This window comes from Trachurus japonicus, chromosome 13, assembly GCF_045865225.1.
Source record: "Trachurus japonicus isolate A0001 chromosome 13, Traja_1.0".
Lineage (NCBI taxonomy): Eukaryota > Metazoa > Chordata > Actinopteri > Carangiformes > Carangidae > Trachurus > Trachurus japonicus.
Window position 1 is genome coordinate 11,901,149 of NC_140919.1, and position 18,245 is coordinate 11,919,393.

At 42.2% G+C, this 18,245-nt stretch overlaps 1 protein-coding gene across 1 annotated transcript in view; it reads left to right on the top strand.

Moving 5' to 3' along the window:
• The window catches only part of sez6b (seizure related 6 homolog b), a 221,445-nt gene that overhangs the window by 136,529 nt on the left and 66,671 nt on the right, over window positions 1–18,245 (top strand). Inside the window, exon 4 of the mRNA XM_085794838.1 lies at window positions 10,914–11,103. Within this exon, the coding sequence (XP_085650964.1) occupies window positions 10,914–11,103 (190 nt within the window). The remainder of the gene's footprint in view (window positions 1–10,913; window positions 11,104–18,245) is intronic.

Consider the following 18,245-nt stretch of genomic DNA (forward strand, 5'->3'; position numbering starts at 1 on the left):
TACAGTAAGTATGAGCTTAATATGGGAAATGAGAAACAAATGAATATTAGGTAACAGTGCTGCTGTTTTAGTTAAAGCGGATTAGACTGTCCACACCTACAGTCAGAGATCTCTGCACTTACTCATCAGCAGCTGAAACACATGAGTTTCATCTATTGCCTCAGTCACTCCGGGGAAAAATGATGAAACAAACTCTTGTGCTCTTAATTTGAAAAGTTGATCCATCATTAAAAAGAAATGAACAGTCCATTAGTGTCAGCGAGTTGCTACAATTTTTTCATAGTCAGTCGCATTAGTCTTCTGTCTACTGTGACTCCACCCAGAAGTTTCTGAAACTCAGAGCGAGCTGCTCCGCCGTCGCCATTTTGACACAGTATGAACGATCATATTGACGATGAACAAGATGTCGTCAGTTAAATCGTCGTGGACAGCCAAGTGGTTTTTCCTGCTGTTGTTTTATATCCATTGACTCATTTGTTTGAAAACAGCGTTTTTGTTTATCATAGGTTTTAGAAATAATCTGACTTAATATCTATTAGAACAGATCGCTAAGCCATGTCTCAGTGCATAAATAATTCTTTGTGGACATAAAGTAATTTCTGTTATTATAAACACTGATGCCAACCAGAGTTAAAGCCGTTTTTAATCTTCTGTGATTGGTCAAATCCCACAGACAGACCAGAATCAACAAAGTTGGTCCATCGCTACTTTACACTGTATGTCTAAAGGATTTCAGTTCTGAGATTTACATCAACTTAACATGTAAGTCTTTGGAAAACAGTTTCCAAATGTACACAAGTCTCAGTAGTTTCACTTTAGGAGAAGGAGCAGGACTATTTTCAGCTGAGGATTCATACGCACGTAGCGCACTGGTTGCAGGGTTTTCATTTCAGTGTTGAACTATAAGAACAAGATGCACCAAAGTCCTCTTTTAGCGCTCTGGTAACAGGTCGGTGACAGCCAATCAGAAGAGAGAAGGCTCCGAGCCTCTCTTCTGATTGGCTGACTTTTTTTTTGAGTGATCCAATAAAAATAGAGCAGATTTCAGAATAAAACACTCAGAGAAACGAAATCCGGCAAAGAGTTGTTGGATGGTGAGTCCAGGTGGTGAGAGGGCGGGGCTTTGGGTGACCGATGTGTTGTGACATCACAAAGTGACAGGAAGTCCTGACGGCTGGTTTTAAGGCTCAGTTTCTGAATACAGGCTGTGTGCATTTCTCTGTGGACTGAGGCTTTGATACTTTCACAGTATTAATATAGAACCTAGAGCTGCTTTATAATCACACTACACATGGACATCTACCTTTATACTGTATGGAGCTTTAACACAAACATCTACCTTTATACTGTATGGAGCTTTAACACAAACATCTACCTTTATACTGTATGGAGCTTTAACACAAACATCTACCTTTATACTGTATGGAGCTTTAACACAAACATCTACCTTTATACCGTATGGAGCTTTAACACAAATATTAATCTAAATATAACTTTACAAGGCCATGTATCCTTCTGTGTCATGTGTGGGTCGGGGCTAATCCCATTTGACATCCTTCAACGGGGGGCGAGGGGGCGGAGCTAACCTGGAACAGGGCGTCAGTCAATCTCAGGGCAGAGACGTCTTGACATGTTGGGCAGGTGGAGGCGGTTGTGTCGACCAGGTGGAGCCCCTTTAATATAGAAAACACACAAACACAAACAAACAGACTCACCCTTATGAAGGTTGCTATCTGATACATGATGAGCTCATAACCATCTTTATTAAATTAAGGGGGTTAATTAGAGCGTGGGCCGAATTCATATTTTATTAGAGTTCAGATCAACCTGGATTTTCATCATCATCATCATCATCATCATCATCATCCTCAGTGGCCTGCACTGCCTGGAAAGTCTCAGTCTGTCTCCGTCGTCTCTCACCGCGACCCACTTCTCCTGCTGGAACAGATGCTCCCTAGACAACCACATCATTTACTCACCTCCCTCTTAATTACTGCCGTTAATTAGCACACACACACACACACACACACACACACACACACATGCAGAGCGAGCTCCTTATAGGAACCCACATCAACCTTACTGCACGTGTGATATTAATGGGATACGGTATACGGTGCGTTTGAGTGTCGCGTTTGCGGAGCTCTAATTACGGATGAAGGGAGAAGGTGTGATGTTCTGGAGGACGACGGAGCAATTAGAGATGAACAGTCGTCTTATTCTCAGCAGGGGCGCGGCCGGCGCTCGGTCGCACCGATGAAGATGAAGAAGATCAACAAAGAGTAAAAATCTAAAACACAGGAATACAGTCGACAGCGTTCAACATGATTCTGCATTACACTGGATCTCCCCCTCATTCCTCTCCATCTCTGTCTTTGTGTGGCTGCGTTTGTTTTCACACATATCACACACACGCGCGCGCACATACACACACACACACACACACACACACGTGCACAGACTTTGATCCATTAGTCAACACCATATCCCAGGGTTCCATCTGTCCCTGTTTTGCTCTCATCCTCCATGCTGTCCCCCACAGTTGTCAGCTTATACTTAATGAGGGAGTGTCAGTTGAATTATTCAGCTGTCATTTGTTGCTTTTATAAAGTAAATGGATGTCAGAGAGACTTTTCTCTTTACACCACAGAGCTCAGCGCTCTCTATTCTGCATCAGACAGGGTTGTTGTTGTTGCTGTTATTCTTCTTCTTCGCATGAGGATTTAGTTTTTCAGTGTTTAAGTAAGTTGGTGACGTGATGGAATAAAGACGAGGTCACGAAGAGGAGAAAGAGGAGGAGGAGGAGGGTCTGAGGTTTGGTCGACAGACGGTCGATGTTTCGGTGGATCTGGTTGAATTTAGATAAACAGTTCATGTCGGAGTCGGAGTCAGGTCGCCTGTCTCACTCCTTTACACTCGATATCTCAGCCACAGCTTGAGGGAATTCCTTCACATGTGGTACAAATATCCAGAAGGACTTGAGAATGAAGCCATTACAGTTTGCTGCTCAAAGGTCAAGATCACTGTGGCCTTAAAAACCACAACATCAGCCTTAGATACACAGAGTCTTTGAGTCATAAACCCATGGGAAGTAAGTTTTTTTTTAATCGTTTTGGCGTATTGTCCAGATGGAAACGGCATTTCAGGGGGGTATAAATGGTATTTTTTCGTTACCAGAGTGGGAAAACGTGTTTTCGTGTAGATGCCCAAAACAGATCTTTTGTGAAACAACGATCTCACACTCCCAACCGCTCTCTCCTGTAACCTGAACCACACCGCTACGTTACAGTCTATGGACGTAACGTAACAACAACAGTAATGGTCGGCTGCGGCTGAATCGCGTCTGTTTAATCATCATCGATTGTCATATTTGCTCTGACACGACTCCCTGTCAACATTTAATCCAATTATAATGTTTGGAGTTTGAATACAGTGGAGGAACTTTTCTTTTTCTCTGTTTCTGGTGTTTATGTGTAGCAGCGTTACAGCGCCACACACAGGCCTGGTGGATGTACTACAGCGTTTAGAATAGTTTTCAGTGGATTGGTGTGTACGCAGATATTTCTTGAAACAATGAAGTGTTTTACGGAGATTTTTTAAAGAGGATAAGTAGAAGAGTCCCTCTTGATCCTCCTGTTGCCCTCTAGTGGTGGGTCCAGTGCTGGCAGCGTCGGTCGTTCCACCACTTTGCTCCAGATGTAAATTTCTATTTGATTACTGTAATTCAATCCACTTTTATCTGTATGGCACCAGTTCATCACACACACACTTATGGTGAAGACAGCAGTAACGTTTCCTTGACCCGTTGGGTTTGAGAACAAAACAAGATACAACTCTCCCCAGCTCCATAAAATGCTTCTTTATAAAAGAGGAATAGTTATTTATCCAGCTGTATATATGATGTAAACAACAGTAAGAATAAAACAGATTCTGGTTGAGGCCTGAGTTTTGTCAACAGCTCATTGATGTTTTTGATTTTCCATAAAATCTCTAACATAACTCATTGTCTCGTTTGTGAACCTCTCTCAGTGCTCACTATCACTAATTTGAGGTAAAATTTCCATTTGTCCAATATCTGTAAAACTGTAATAAAAAATTCCCATGAGCCTCGTCGGCGCCACTTTCACTTTGTACTCGGCGCTAATGAGCAAACACGCCGCACTAAGCCGGTGAAGATGTTGAACATTGTACCTGCTGAACGTCAGCTGTTAGCTCCGAGCTCTGCTGTGTTTAACAGAGCTGCTTCCCCCTCCTCCTCCTCCTCCTCTTCTTTCTCTTCTTGAGATCATTCTTTGTTTTAGTGTCTCAAAACAGCCAATTAGCTCATGTGTGTGTGTGCGTTTCCCAGCTTTTGTCCCTGTTGCTTGCTCGTGCTTGTTTTTTTTTCTTCTACGGGGGCGAAGCTAATGAACTGTGGAAAGTGGAATTGACGATCTCAGAGGAAGACGAGTTAAGGACCGTGTGTGTGTGTGTGTGTGTTATCAGCAGACGACGTGTCCATAGCGATCGGCTCGCTAATCACACTCTGATCTCAAGCAGCAACATACATACACAACGGCTGCAGCTGATTCAGATTTCAAAGTGCGTCTTAATCCATTATGTTGTCGGAGCAATAACTCTTCTCTCTGGACGGGGGGGAGGGGATGGGGCGGTGGGAAGGGGTCGCCCCTTGTGATTATGTTTGTGAGGTACAGCCATACACAGGCTGGACCGGTGCCAGGGCAAATTGGATTACGTCTCCCAACGTTCCCTCAAGTGTTTTATTATCCCTGAGCTGGAGGCATAATGTGATTACTTGGTGATGCCCTTTGTTCGGCTACTCACTATTATCCTGATGCGGCGTCCGCGACTTCATTAACGCCACATTATGACTTGTTATACACAAGCCGAGCGAACGGGCGCCGTGCAGTGCAGTCGGTGTGTGAGTCAGTCACGTTGCGTTCAGGCGACCCGCCGCACCGTAGGCTACGTGGGCTGAAAGTAAAAGTTTCTCTTTAAACAAGAGCACTGTAATTGAATACGTACGGTGAGTTATGTAAGTGGAGAACAAGTGGGTGATAGCATCAATTCCTCCCTGTTTTGTATCTGAAACCATGGCAGACGGTGAAGTGAGGAAGATACGACCACAAACTGAACAATCCACTATAGAACGTAGAGCTGCTTTATAATCACACTACACATGGACATCTACCTTTATACTGTATGGAGCTTTAACACAAACATCTACCTTTATACTGTATGGAGCTTTAATACAAACATCTACCTTTATACTGTATGGAGCTTTAACACAAACATCTACCTTTATACCGTATGGAGTAACTAGAGTAACTAGATAACATGGTAAAACTAGTTGGAGCAACTCAATTTTTTGAGTTATGAACTTAAAAACTTGCCTTTAGGCTTAGAATTATTAAGTAAGAGGTAATTAAAATAATCTTTGACTGAAGAGGTAAAGCTAATTCCCCCAACGTAATGTTGTTTGTTGGTTCAATGTAATTTCAAATTAAGTTGTCATAACTAAGAAAGGCTAATGGAAACTGTTGCGTTGATTTTTTTTGTTGAGTCTAAACATTTCTTTTTAGAGTGTATCAGTAGGCCTGTCACAATTATTACATCATCACCTGATCGCAATTATTTAATCTAATCACAATCATTTTTGCATAAACTGTGTAGAAACAGCTGGATGAAACGAACAGAAACTTCATATTTCCTTCTCATTTTCCACCATTTGAGGTTTGACTGGTCCTCTTTTAATGACATCATCAAGTTGCGCCCCTTCTTCTCTTCTTCTTTGGCTTAGGAGCATGGATGTATTATATTGCTTAGGAGCGCCACAAACTGTTTATCTGGCAGCGCTTCTAATACGTGACGACCGAATTTCAATGAGCATCTATTGACATCAGCATGTTGGATTGAGTTTTATGTTCTTCCTCATAAGGTATATGTATGTTTAGGTTTATACTAAAATAGTGGCATAAAATGATCAGAAAAAAACAATTAAATCGTTAATCGCAATGATCTGTATGGTATTATCAACTAATTTTTCATGATTGTGACGGGACGAGGTATCAGTGAAGTTTTGGTGAATCGTCCACATCGATGCCGAGCAGAGAAACGGCTTCGTCTCAGTCAGACTGGAGGAAACGAGGCGAAGGAACTGGTTCGTTCTCTAAACACGACAGGAAGTCATTAGTTTTAATGCAGCAGCAGCAGACCAGAGGTCAGTTTCACCACTGATTCGGCTCAACAGTGATTAATATCAATAGCAACTGTGATTTTTCTCCCAGTTTTCAAACCCACGTAAACTGAGCTTTTCGTCAAGTTTATTAGACACGAGTGTGTGGACATGTGGAGTTTAAAGATCACACACAGCTAAAGGTCAGCGCTGCGCCGCAGTCCGACGTCTTGATCTTCACAGCAAACCTCAGTTTAAAGGCTAAAGATGCACAAAACGCTGTGGTTTCATTCATGAAATTCTGTTTTCATTCACATCGTCACAAGAGAAAGTTTATGTTTTGTCATGTCTGGTGATTCACAAATTTACAAATAAGTAAAATCAAATCAGTTGGAGGTGGTACTGACTGGAGTTTAGTATTTTTTTCCCCCACATTAGAAGAATGAATGTCTCCACACTGCACAGTTTCTTTCCTTTTTCTTCTCTACACAAACTCTCTTTTTCAAATAATCTGTGATTGGAGACGTTTCTACAAAAATAGACGATGGGGTGTAAGATTTTTGGGGGTAAACTCTTCAAGAAGGATGTGATTAGATATGAAAGAGAAAATATTCACACGTTTGAAGAGTCGTCAAATCACAGATGTAAATGCAGGGATTACAACAATGTGCCCATTCACAGAGAGGAGCAGCTGTGAGCTTCACAGATGATTTTCCTGCTGCCGACTTTGTGTGTGTGTGCTTTCTTTACACTCGGGGGGTCGGTTCGAGGTTAAACCATCGTCGCTGTCCGACCCTGTATCTTCATCATCAGCTCCCTCCCTGTAGAAATCCGGCAAAAAAAAGAAATTGTCTGTGGAAGTTTCTCTGCACAATTTCACTCGATCAGCCTGGAGCCAAAACTCTGTAGAAAAAAGAATCAGTAACATCGACCGACACGGAGTCTCCTCAAAATAACACAACACTGCTTCTCTGCAGTGACACTGTTTTGTCAGACAGGACGTCTTTTTGCTTCCTGTAAAATCCTGACACCAGCTGCTGCAGCTGTTTGAACAAGATTAATGAAGCGTCACACACTGACAGAAGTTGAGAGGCTGAGTGAGCAAGTAAAGAAAAAAAAAATAGAGCAGATTTCAGAATAAAACACTCAGAGAAACCAAATCCTGCAAAGTTCTGGAGAGTCTATGTGAGGACGGGGCTTTGGGTGACTGCTTTGTTGTGACATCACAAAGTGACAGGAAGTCGTGACGGCTGGTTTTAAAGGGATACGCCAACATTTTTTTTCCGTGTTTTACCTCACTCCCAAGTCCATGACCAGCAGATAGACACCATCCTTTCGACTGTGCGTACAGTAACAAGGGAGATAGAGCCGTATCGCCCGTAATTAGCTTAGCTCAAATGCTGGAAGTGTATAGGTAGTGTTAGCCTGCCTCCTACCCGAGCCGAGCAGCAGTCAGAAGCTGATTTCATTTTAGTTCTAAACTCTGTCTCAACATTTCAAACATTTTTAGGCAAGAAAGTAGCCGTTTAGATCAGCAGTGTGTCGTTAATTTGTCTAAATACCAGCTGTTTACAATTTTGTTTGGACGAATTTGGCGCTACTCAAGCTAGCCGTTGTGACCAACGCACTTCCAGTTACTTTCACAAAATAAAACACCCGTTTCCCTTTACATACAGAAAACCATGACGATAGATTTTGTGTTTTTACTTTGAAATAGTAAGCTAACCTACCCTTGATGTAGCTAGCTTGAACCAAAATAAACCGTCTTTGCTTGAACCCTCCGTTTTGACGGATATCGTCCCGTTACCGGCATTTGACCGCTCAAGATGCCTTACCGGAGAGTTTTGTCAGCTCTGAGACAAAGGTCGGTCCGTTTAGAGTTGCTGAAGAGTGTCAATGATGACTTTAGGTGGAGGCAGGCTAACACTACCTATACACTTCCAGCGTTTGAGCTAAGCTAATTACGGGCTCTCCCTTGTTACTGCACGCACAGACGAAAGGATGGTGTCTATCTGCTTGTCATGGACTCGGGAGTGAGGCAAGACATGTAAAAAAAAAAAAAATGTTGGCGTATCCCTTTAAGGCTGAGTTTCTGAATACAGGCTGTGTGCATTTCTCTGTGGACTGAGGCTTTGATACTTTCACAGTATTAATATAGAACCTAGAGCTGCTTTATAATCACACTGCACATGGACATCTACCTTTATACTGTATGGAGCTTTAATACAAACATCTACCTTTATACTCTATATGGGCCTTTATAACTTGTATGTTCATGATCTTCACCCGCCCCTGTGTGAAGTCTAGTTTATATATTCACAACGATATAACGTCGGCACCACAGACTCCCTCTCCCCGCTGCTCTCCTCCAGGGAGCCGTGGATTAATCTCCCGGCTCGGTGCGATATAGGACGCCGTTGATACGATCTGTCGAGGCCCACGTGGTGGCCGACGACGACGGGCGGCGACGAGACGAGACGAGACGGCCTTCTTCTTCCTTTCCCCCGACGCCTGGATGAAGACGTACCTGCTGTGATAAAAGCAGATAAAAGCGACGTTTCTGAGCAGATGTGCCGTCAGAGGAGAAGACAAGCTGACAATTATCAGGCCTATCTGCTGTGTAATCGCTGAGCTCCGCGTCGTCCCGTCGCCTTTTCCCCCGTATTCCTTTACTTGTGATTTGTGTCCAAGTGATATGCAGAGCGGAGACTTCACAGGGCGGCTCCTACGACACACGCTGATGTGTTAATGATAAAATACACTTGTCACAGGCGGGGCTCCAACCACAGAGGTCACAGTCACCTACTGAGTCGGGTCAAATTCCTCCACTTCAGCTGAGTGCTTACTTTTCCCTTTTTTTTCTTTCAGTTTTTTTTTTTTTTACCCCCACTAAGAAATTTCATGCGAGTTTAAGTACAAACAAGCCCTTGAACTGTGCGACTGCTCAGTCCTTCATCACAAGTTGTAAGTGCAAACAGCTTCAGAAGTAAAATTAATCCATGAAGGCTGGCACTCCTGTGCCCCGAAGCTCTTTTCTTAAGAGGAGCATTTCATTATCTGATCTGAAATTGGAAAACTCTCTCTTTGCTGTGTCACCGGCTGATGATGGCGACAGTAATGGCTGCCACTCTGCAAGGATAAACTCTGTGCAAAGCCTTTACACCTCTTTTAAAACGATCCTGAATAATGCGGGGAGCTGCTGCTGCTGCTGCTAAGTGTTAGCGAGTTGGATGCATTTTTGACGTGAATGGCCCTGACTGCAAATTCATATTATGTAAATAGTGGAATTTACATATGATTTACATATGCACGGCCCTGACAGCTCTCCGCTCATTTTCTGTGGTTTTGTAAACAGCGTGACTCTCAGATGTGGTCACTTCTGGTTTTCTAATTTGTCCCTGCACAAACCAATTAAATGATTTCATTCATTGCTCGTTAAGTTTTACACAGAAGTAGAACATTTAAACACAGTGTTTTTATATTTTTCCTGGTCTTTTAGCCACATCTCATTGTCTTCCTCGGCACTCAGTATGTTGCAGAAACATCTACATCCTCATTACTGTAGGATACATCATAAGACAGGACTTTCAGTGACTGATTAAAGGGATAGTTCAACATTTTGGCAAATTGGCCCATTGCAATAATCCCTATAGTTTTAGGAGTAGGTTTGTTACCTTTAATTGTCGGTGCAAGCTATTTTTAGAACGGCGGAGCAGAGCTGCTCAGAGCTACGCTATGGAGGCTAATGGGTTTTCTTGGTTTATAGCGTGAATTGTGTATTTGATGAGTTTGATGAGGGAAACCAAGAAATCCCATGAGCCTCCGTAGCGTAGCTCTGAGCAGCTCACGGCTCTGCTCCGCCGTTCTAAAAACAGCTTGCACCGACAATTAAAGGTAACGAACCTACTGCTATGACTATAGGGATTATGGCAATGGGCCAGTTTGTCAAAACGTTGAACTATCCTTTTAAGGAGTTTGACTCAATTGAGATGGGATTTTTGGGATCAAAACTGGGATCAGTGTTGATGTCAGGGTTTTAAAATTACATAAACACACTTTTTTTTTGCAGTAATCCCTCAAATACGGTTCAAACTAATCTGTAGTGGAGGCTCAACATTTGACTGTTTAACAACAAATAACAAATAACTAATTATTCAAAATGACCTCAGTGCAGCACAATCAGTAGAAAAAGTAGTCAGGCCTACAGTGCTGTGTGGATCAAAATGAGATTAAAACAACTACACTAACATTATTTTTCTCTAGTGGATCAAACCAATGACAGGAAATCTACAAGAAACCAGACAGTTTGTAGTTCACCTGCAGAGTATTAAGACAAAAAAGTCTGAACGTGGGTTCTTATCACTGAGACTGAGACGACTGAGAGACTCAGATCAGTGGATTAAATCAGTTGAGGAGCTATTTGAGGAGGTTTCAGATACAAAAACTTCTTATTCTTCTCCTTCTCCTTCTCCTTCTTCTAATTCTTCTTTGTCCCCTTCTTCTACTTCTTATTGTTGTTAGAAGTTTGCAAAACTGAAACTCAAGGCCTCATTAGTCTGTTTCAAAATAAGAGGATCATTAATGAACCAAGAATAAACTGCTGCCAGCACGGGACCATCAGCTCCCGTGGAGTCTCTGTTCTGCTTCAGGTCCTGAGAGGCTCCAGATCCCAGAGTCTTGATACTTTATCGTTTATGTGATGGATTATTGATCAAACCTCTCCTCTGTTTTCTGCCAGGTGATGAATGTGAATCTGTCCGAGGGCGACAAGGTGGTGTTTGAAGACGTGGGCCACAGGGAGAACACCATGTTGGCCAACGAGTCCATCCTGATGAGGGGCCTGGTGGTGCGCAGCCACAGCAACCAGATCTCCATCCGCTTCCACAGCCCCAGGCCTCAGGCCGGGTCCGTCCTGCTCAGATACCAATGTAAGTCTGGATCACAGCACCGCCTGTTCCACCTGCATGAGGTCGGGTTAAAGGGGAACGATGCAAGTCCGGTTGCCTTCAGTGTGATGGATAACGTTATATATCATACACGATGTTACCATGTGTATATCTGTGTAGTCTTATCTGTCATCAACAAGAGATTACGGGTTACGGGGCGCGTTACGTTTGTGTGGCGGTGCCGCAGAGACGAGAGCTGGGACACCGGGTCGGAGGCTCTGATCTTACAAGGTTGGTTTTCAGCCAAGAGACGCTAGGTGGAAGGCAGAGAGCCTCCATTCTCCCTGGAGCTAGTCATTTAACAATCACAATTACTCCAAAGCTGTTTAATTAAGGATTTTTTTTGGCATAGTTCCTCTTTAAAGGGATAGTTCAACATTTTTTGGCAAATTGGCCCATTGCCATAATCCCTATAGTTTTAGGAGTAGGTTTGTTACCTTGAATTGTCGGCTGAGCCGAGCTGTGAGCTGCTCAGAGCTACGCTACGGAGGCTAATGGGATTTCTTGGTAACAGAACGTTACGAGACAGAGTTGTTTTTGAGGTAAATTCATGTAAAACAGCTGATGCGCGTTACCGTTGGGGGCAGTTTTTCGGCAAGCAGTCTCTGTATTTACCTCTAAAGTAACGTTCCCTTATTATCTCATAGTGTGGTGAATGTGCAGGTCACAACTGGTCCACCAGAGCGTTTTGGAGTTGTTGGATTGTGTATTTGATGAGTTTGATGAGGGAAACCAAGAAATCCCATGAGCCTCCGTAGCGTAGCTCTGAGCAGCTCACGGCTCTGCTCCGCCATTCTAAAAAATAGCTTGCACCAACAATTAAAAGTAACTAACCTACTGCTATGACTATAGGGATTATGGCAATGGGCTAATTTGCCAAAAATTTTGAACTAGGAGGCTTTTTAGGCTTTTTCCTTTGGAGGAAGTCTGAGAACATCCAGCTGGTAGGACCCTTTCTAACCAGGGTAGACCTGGGTAAGACTCCTAAAAAGGAGTTGGCAAACAGTGTTGAGGTGAAGCTGAGCCTGTTTCCATCGCAACCTGACTCCAGCCAAGTGTGCATAAAGACAGTCCATTAGACAAACCATAATGAAAGAGATTTTGACTGACTTGAAGCGAAGCTCCTCCAGAGGTCTGCACCACCCTGGCCTCCTGGTCTAGACCCAGTGGTGAAGTGGTGTTTCTGCTCTATAGTTTGTGTGGAGAACAAAGAGCTCTGTCAGGTGTCTGAGTTTGGTTTTAAAAGGACGTCACATCAGTCAGTGCAGATAGATGAGGTTTGGCATTTTCTAGAACAGGCAGCAGACACATTGTTTAAAGTCAAAACCTTTGTGAAGTGCAGGCAGGAGGCTTCAGGCGCAGAGACGTGTAATTGGTGAGGAGGCTCAGCAGGATCAACTGTGTGGGACGGAGCAGCAGGACTTTATTATTACAGAGTATGTGACTGCAGGTCGTGAATGCTGTGCATAACACACACACATAAAACACCAGCCGGCTTTCAAATGCAAGGGTGAGACTGACTGTGAATGTAAAAGACTCCCAGTTGTTAAATTGTGGACAAAAAAGCTGCAGCTTAAAAGCGTCTGCAGGTGGTTTACACTGATCCCAGAACACTCACTCACTCTCAGCCTCAGTTAAGAGCCGAAGGATGTTTCTGTGACTGGTTAACTTCATAATCAAGAATAAAAACCAAGTGTTTAACCTGAAACCTTGTGGTCACAGGACACTTTAGCTGTATCCCAGAAGGCATTGCAGCTAGTCGGCAAACCCCAGACATGAGTGTTGAGCAGCACTGCAAAAACTCAAATATCTTACCAAGAATATTTGTCTTATTTCTAGTCAAAATGTAATTTCTAGTCAAAACAAATGTCATTATACTTAAAATAAGACTCATCACATCAAAAGTAGCTTGTTTTTAGACAGTTTTTTGTCTCTTTCAAGCAAATTTTCACTTGAACTAAGTAGAAAAATCTGATAGTGGAGCAAGTTTTTCTTCCTTATTACAAGCACAACAAACCTGCTTTCACTGGCAGATTTTTCTACTTATTTCAAGTGAAAATTTGTTTGAAACAAGTTAAATTTATCTAAAAACAAGTTCATTTTTAGGTGATGAGTCTTGTTTTAAGTGGAAAGAAATTAATTTTGACAAGAAATAAGACATTTTGACAAGAAATAAGTCAAATATTCTTGGAAAAATGTGTATGTGTGGCTGTTGAACCACAGCGGTCTGGTACTCCTCACATGGATGTAGCTTCGTTTGGCTTCATCACTTTTTCTTTTTCTTTTTTTTTGGATGGTTTTGCGATTTCAAACTTCCAGAACATGTTGAAGACCTTTGGCATCAACAGACTCCTCGTTATAAGAGCGTTATCTTCAAACTCCCTTTTACTTATTTTCTCTTTTGTAAGTGAAACAAGAAGGTCACAATCTTTGCTCTGTTGGACATTTTGCAATTTGTTGTTCCCTAAGTGGGAAAGGAAGCTTTTTAGGTTTTCAGCTCCTGATGCTCGGAGCCATTTACAATCTGAACTCCGACTTCAAAACCTCGGCTCGTACCCCTGACTGGATTTAAAACACTATAGTGCACTCTGGACTGCAGGCGGTCTGCGTGCAGGTGTTTTACATTAGTACGTTTTATATTTTTACTAAATTCTGGTCCTTCCCCCCATTCTTCTTTTCTTCCTTTCTCCCTTCCTTCTTTCCACCATCATTTTCCCATTCCTTCCTTACTTCTTCCTTCCCTTTTGACCCAATTTGTTCCCCTTTTCCATCTTTCCTTCCTTTTTCCCTTCCTTCTTTCCACAGTCCCTTTTACCTTCTTTCTTTCTTTCTTTCTTTCTTTCTTTCTTTCTTTCTTTCTTTCTTTCTTTCTTTCTTTCTTTCTTTCTTTCTTTCTTTCTTTCCTTCCTTCCTTCCTTCGTCCTTACTTCTTCTTCCTTCCTTGACCCAATCTGTTCCTTCCCTCCATTCTTCTTTTCTTCCTTCCCACCTTCCTTCTTTCCACAATCCTTTTTCCCTTCATTCCTTCCTTTTTGACCCAATCTGTCCCCCTCTTCCATCTTTACTTCCTTTTCCCTTCCTTCTTTCCACAATCCCTTGCTTCCTTCCTTCCTTGGCCCAATCTGTTCCTTCCCTCCATCTTTCTCCTTTCGTCCTTCCTTCCTTGACCCAGGAGGACAAAAAGAGGGTTAAATAAAAGCTTAATAAATAAAAGACCAAAGTGCAAATATCTTGCTATTGGACATGAAGGGATTTTACACACAATATAAAGTCAGTCTAACAAAGAAAATCTAAAAAATGCAGCCAAGGTTGACGTCACATTTGAGATCTAGGCCCGAAATTTATGGAAAAAGCCAGAATGATTCCTCAAACAGAAATATAAACATCTCTGCCTTCAGTAATATTCACCAATGAGTATGTAAGTAGTTCCTGAACATATTTGGGCAGCTAACAACAAGCTGAGAACCAGGCTGGTCTGTCACCTGAGCTCCTCTCCGTGGGGTTTGTCAGTCGAGGAGGATCTCAGACCGACTGGAGGCTTCACCTGCCCGTCCAGGTAGAGCTCGTCTCAATCTGGCTTCAAAGTCCACATTGTCTGGTTTGATTAGTGAGACGTGTCGACCAGACCCTGAACCTCCGTCCGCCTCCAGACTGAAACAAAACAGAGCGTCTCCAGGGTCCGTCGGTGGAAATGGTCCGTCTTTGATCTTTGAGCTGAAAACAGGAATTAATCGAACATATTCTTGAACATTCAGACCCAGGGAGGCGATGACCATCAGCATGTTATAATAAACTATAATATTTAACCTTAAAGATAAAAAAAAAGCAGATTTATGAGGTCTATAATAGGAAGATAATACTGACTAATGTACTGATGAGGTGACTGAGCACTGGTGCAGAGTCTAGTGACGCTGCTTGTTGAGTATTTTGTGTCTTTTTTCTTTTGCACATTGGTTTATTAACTCCTCTCCTCTGAGACGATCTCTTCTTTGCTGGATCAGCATTAAAAAAAGAAGCTGCAGCCTTTAAACGACACACACACACACACACACACACACTCCACATGTGGCCCATATACGGTGCTAACTATCCTCCGACCTTGTTGAAGTGACACTCACAGTTCAGCCTAGGACTCGCAGGCTCTTGGGAAGTTTCAGAAACTTCTAAGACTTAATTATAAAGGATATTTAGGATTGGTGTTGGAGCTTAAAGAGAAGAGCAATAATCTGCTCCTTGATATTTGCCTTTGCACTGACCCATCGGTTTGACTGCAGGCGAGTTAAAGCTCCTGCAGCTCCAGCTGAGACTGTCCACAAAAAAACTCTATATTTTCTGCTTCACCATTCAATTCCCTCCAGAAGCAGCTGCGCCCCCTCCCTCCCTCCATCCCTCCATCCCTCCCTCCCCGCCTGGCTTTCTGTCTGAAATACTGAAACAAAGGTGACTGATCAATACAGTGGATTGCAGTAGCTCGAGCGGTGAAGGAGCGCATGTGTTGGGTGCGATAGGATTCATCACACTGAGTTGCTGCTGCCACTCATTGTTCCCAGGCAATAAAAAGCGGCCAGACGGAGGAGGTAGGAAGGAAGAGGAGGAGGAGGAGGAGGGTGACAGACAAGTGCCACAGTCAGATATTTGATTGTATTCATGGTTGAATACGTTAATGCCGACATGCAAACAACATCCTCCTGGAGAGTCTAACCTCATCCCGAGCCAATGTTCTCCTCATCAGGAGGCCACTTTAGAGCTCAGAGGAAGGCAGCCATACAGATCTAATATTATTATAAATGTGTGGCCCAGAGGAGTCAATTTTGCCTTTTGTTCACCTTTAACAAAGTAACATAATGTAGACTCATATAGAAATTGACTCCATTGGTGGTCTGTTGGTGCATGTTATTAAAGCATCAGCTTCTGAAAGCTGCAGTTCCTCCCCTGACCACTAGAGTGAAATGTTAAAGGGGAACTATGCAAGTCCGGTCACTTTTCCGCTGTTTTGGTTACCCTCCTCTTGGCCATGTGCCTTTGTTTACAACAAAGCTGGTGAAAAATCAATAAATGGAGCGGTGGATAACGTTACATAATATGTGTGCCGTGTGTGTTTGTGTAGTCTTAACCGTCATAAACAAAATTTTAATTAAGGTAAAAATGTAGCATAGCTGCAGAAATCCTGCTTAGTTCCACTTTAAACTGTCCAACTTTACAGCAGAAGTTAACATGTTTGCAGCAAAGAAGGAAGGGAAGTGGATGAATGAGTCACTTGAGATGAGCCAGGGCTAGCTGGTTAGCATGCTAACTTCGGGAGCAGAAAGTAAAAAAAAAAGAGTTGACATTGTCTTTGTTGTCCACATCTGGAGTCAGATGTTGGTGAGTAACGGGGGAAAGTTTGAAGCTGAGCTCAAAATATTTCTTTCAGACTGGTGAGTAAACAGATGTTAATGCTAATGTTAGCCACGTAGCAGAAGCTAAAACTTGCATATAGCAACTTTAAAACAACTGAAATAAGCAAGAATTAGCTGAGTAGACACAAATGAAAACACATTAAAGTCGTGTTGTAGGAATTCCCAAGCCTTTGCTGTATTTTAACGTATTTCGCCTTTATTTTAAATAGTTTGAAATATTATACAATTTTGTAGCATTTGGAAAATACTTAATGTTAAAGTACCTTTTCTGACCCAAATCAAGATCTTTATTAAATCTAACGCTGCTGATCTGATCAAATAAACTTTGCATTAAAATCTTCAAACGTTGAACGACGATGGACTGCTGGATTTTAAAAATCACTGGTGTCAACATCTCAGTTTGAACCCCTTGAGAGCCTTAATTAGAACACAAAACAACTGATGTAGATGAGGTGAAGTGAATTTAAGAGCTTCATGCTTCATCTAATCACTTGATTGAAAACAATGATTGTAATCCTCCGTCTGACTCCTGCATTAGCGCCGTGGTGCCGGGATATTGAGCTAAACGCTGAGCGGTGGATGGGCCAGCTCATTCTGTTCCTTAGATAATTATAAACCATTGACATGCTGACAAATTAATTTGAAAGGGCATGTATCTAATATTCTTTTAGTCATTATGAAGATGTAATTGCAACAGGATTCTTCCATTAATTAATTTTGGGGGGGGGGAGTCAAATAGTTTTTTTTTTCCCCTCCTGCATTAAATTACTGCCATATCAGAAATTAGCATGAATCACAGCACCCACAAACAGGCAGGGATTCAATTGAGTCTGTCAAGCATAAAAAAGACATGGGGTGATCTCCTCAGTGACAATTACACAGTGTTGAGCTGCAGAGGCGAGGAAACACGAGCGTTTGTATCGCTGGCTGTGTTTTTGGAAACTTTACTTTCACTTGACTGAGCTTCTTTTGTATCTACAACATGTGTAGTGATGCACCATCCAACGGCCCGTGACTTGTTTTGTAATAAAGCTGATGAGCTGCGAGTTTCGATAGCACAAATTCGCTTCTTTGTTTTAATGCATGAAGTCAATAATATTCAGATTAATAACTGATGAGTTATCAGAAAACAATAATAAAACAACATCGACCAACATTTATTGAGACAATTGTACAAAAACCCGACCCTGGGTCGTTTGTACTGCACGTCATTATGGTTTATAATTACATTTTATTGCCAGGCGACATCTAGTGGCCGTGGTCGAATTGATTCGAACAAATTACGGGTCATTTGATATTTGTTCGAACTTAATTTTTCTAAAAAGTGACAGCCCTAATAATAACCATAGCTACACCAGAGGCCCTGCGATACGATGTTATCACGATATTTGTGTCTTGGTACAGTATTATTTCAGTATCAAAAATATCATATATATATAGCCATTTATTAGCTTGTTTCAGCTGCAAACAAAAACTTAAGTTTTTAACTTCTTAGTCTGTCTAGATCCATACTTGACCTGGGTATATCCATACAATGTTGCCATGCAAAATATTGCGATACTACCCTGTATCAATTTATTCCACCATCCATATGCTATGTTATGTAGTTTGTGTGTTTATCACAGCACCAACCAGCATCCTTTACGTAAGGGTGCCATTTCAGTAGGGTTGAAGAAATGAATAAAACCAGGCTGTAAACATTTTGTTCTGGATTTGTGAGTCACA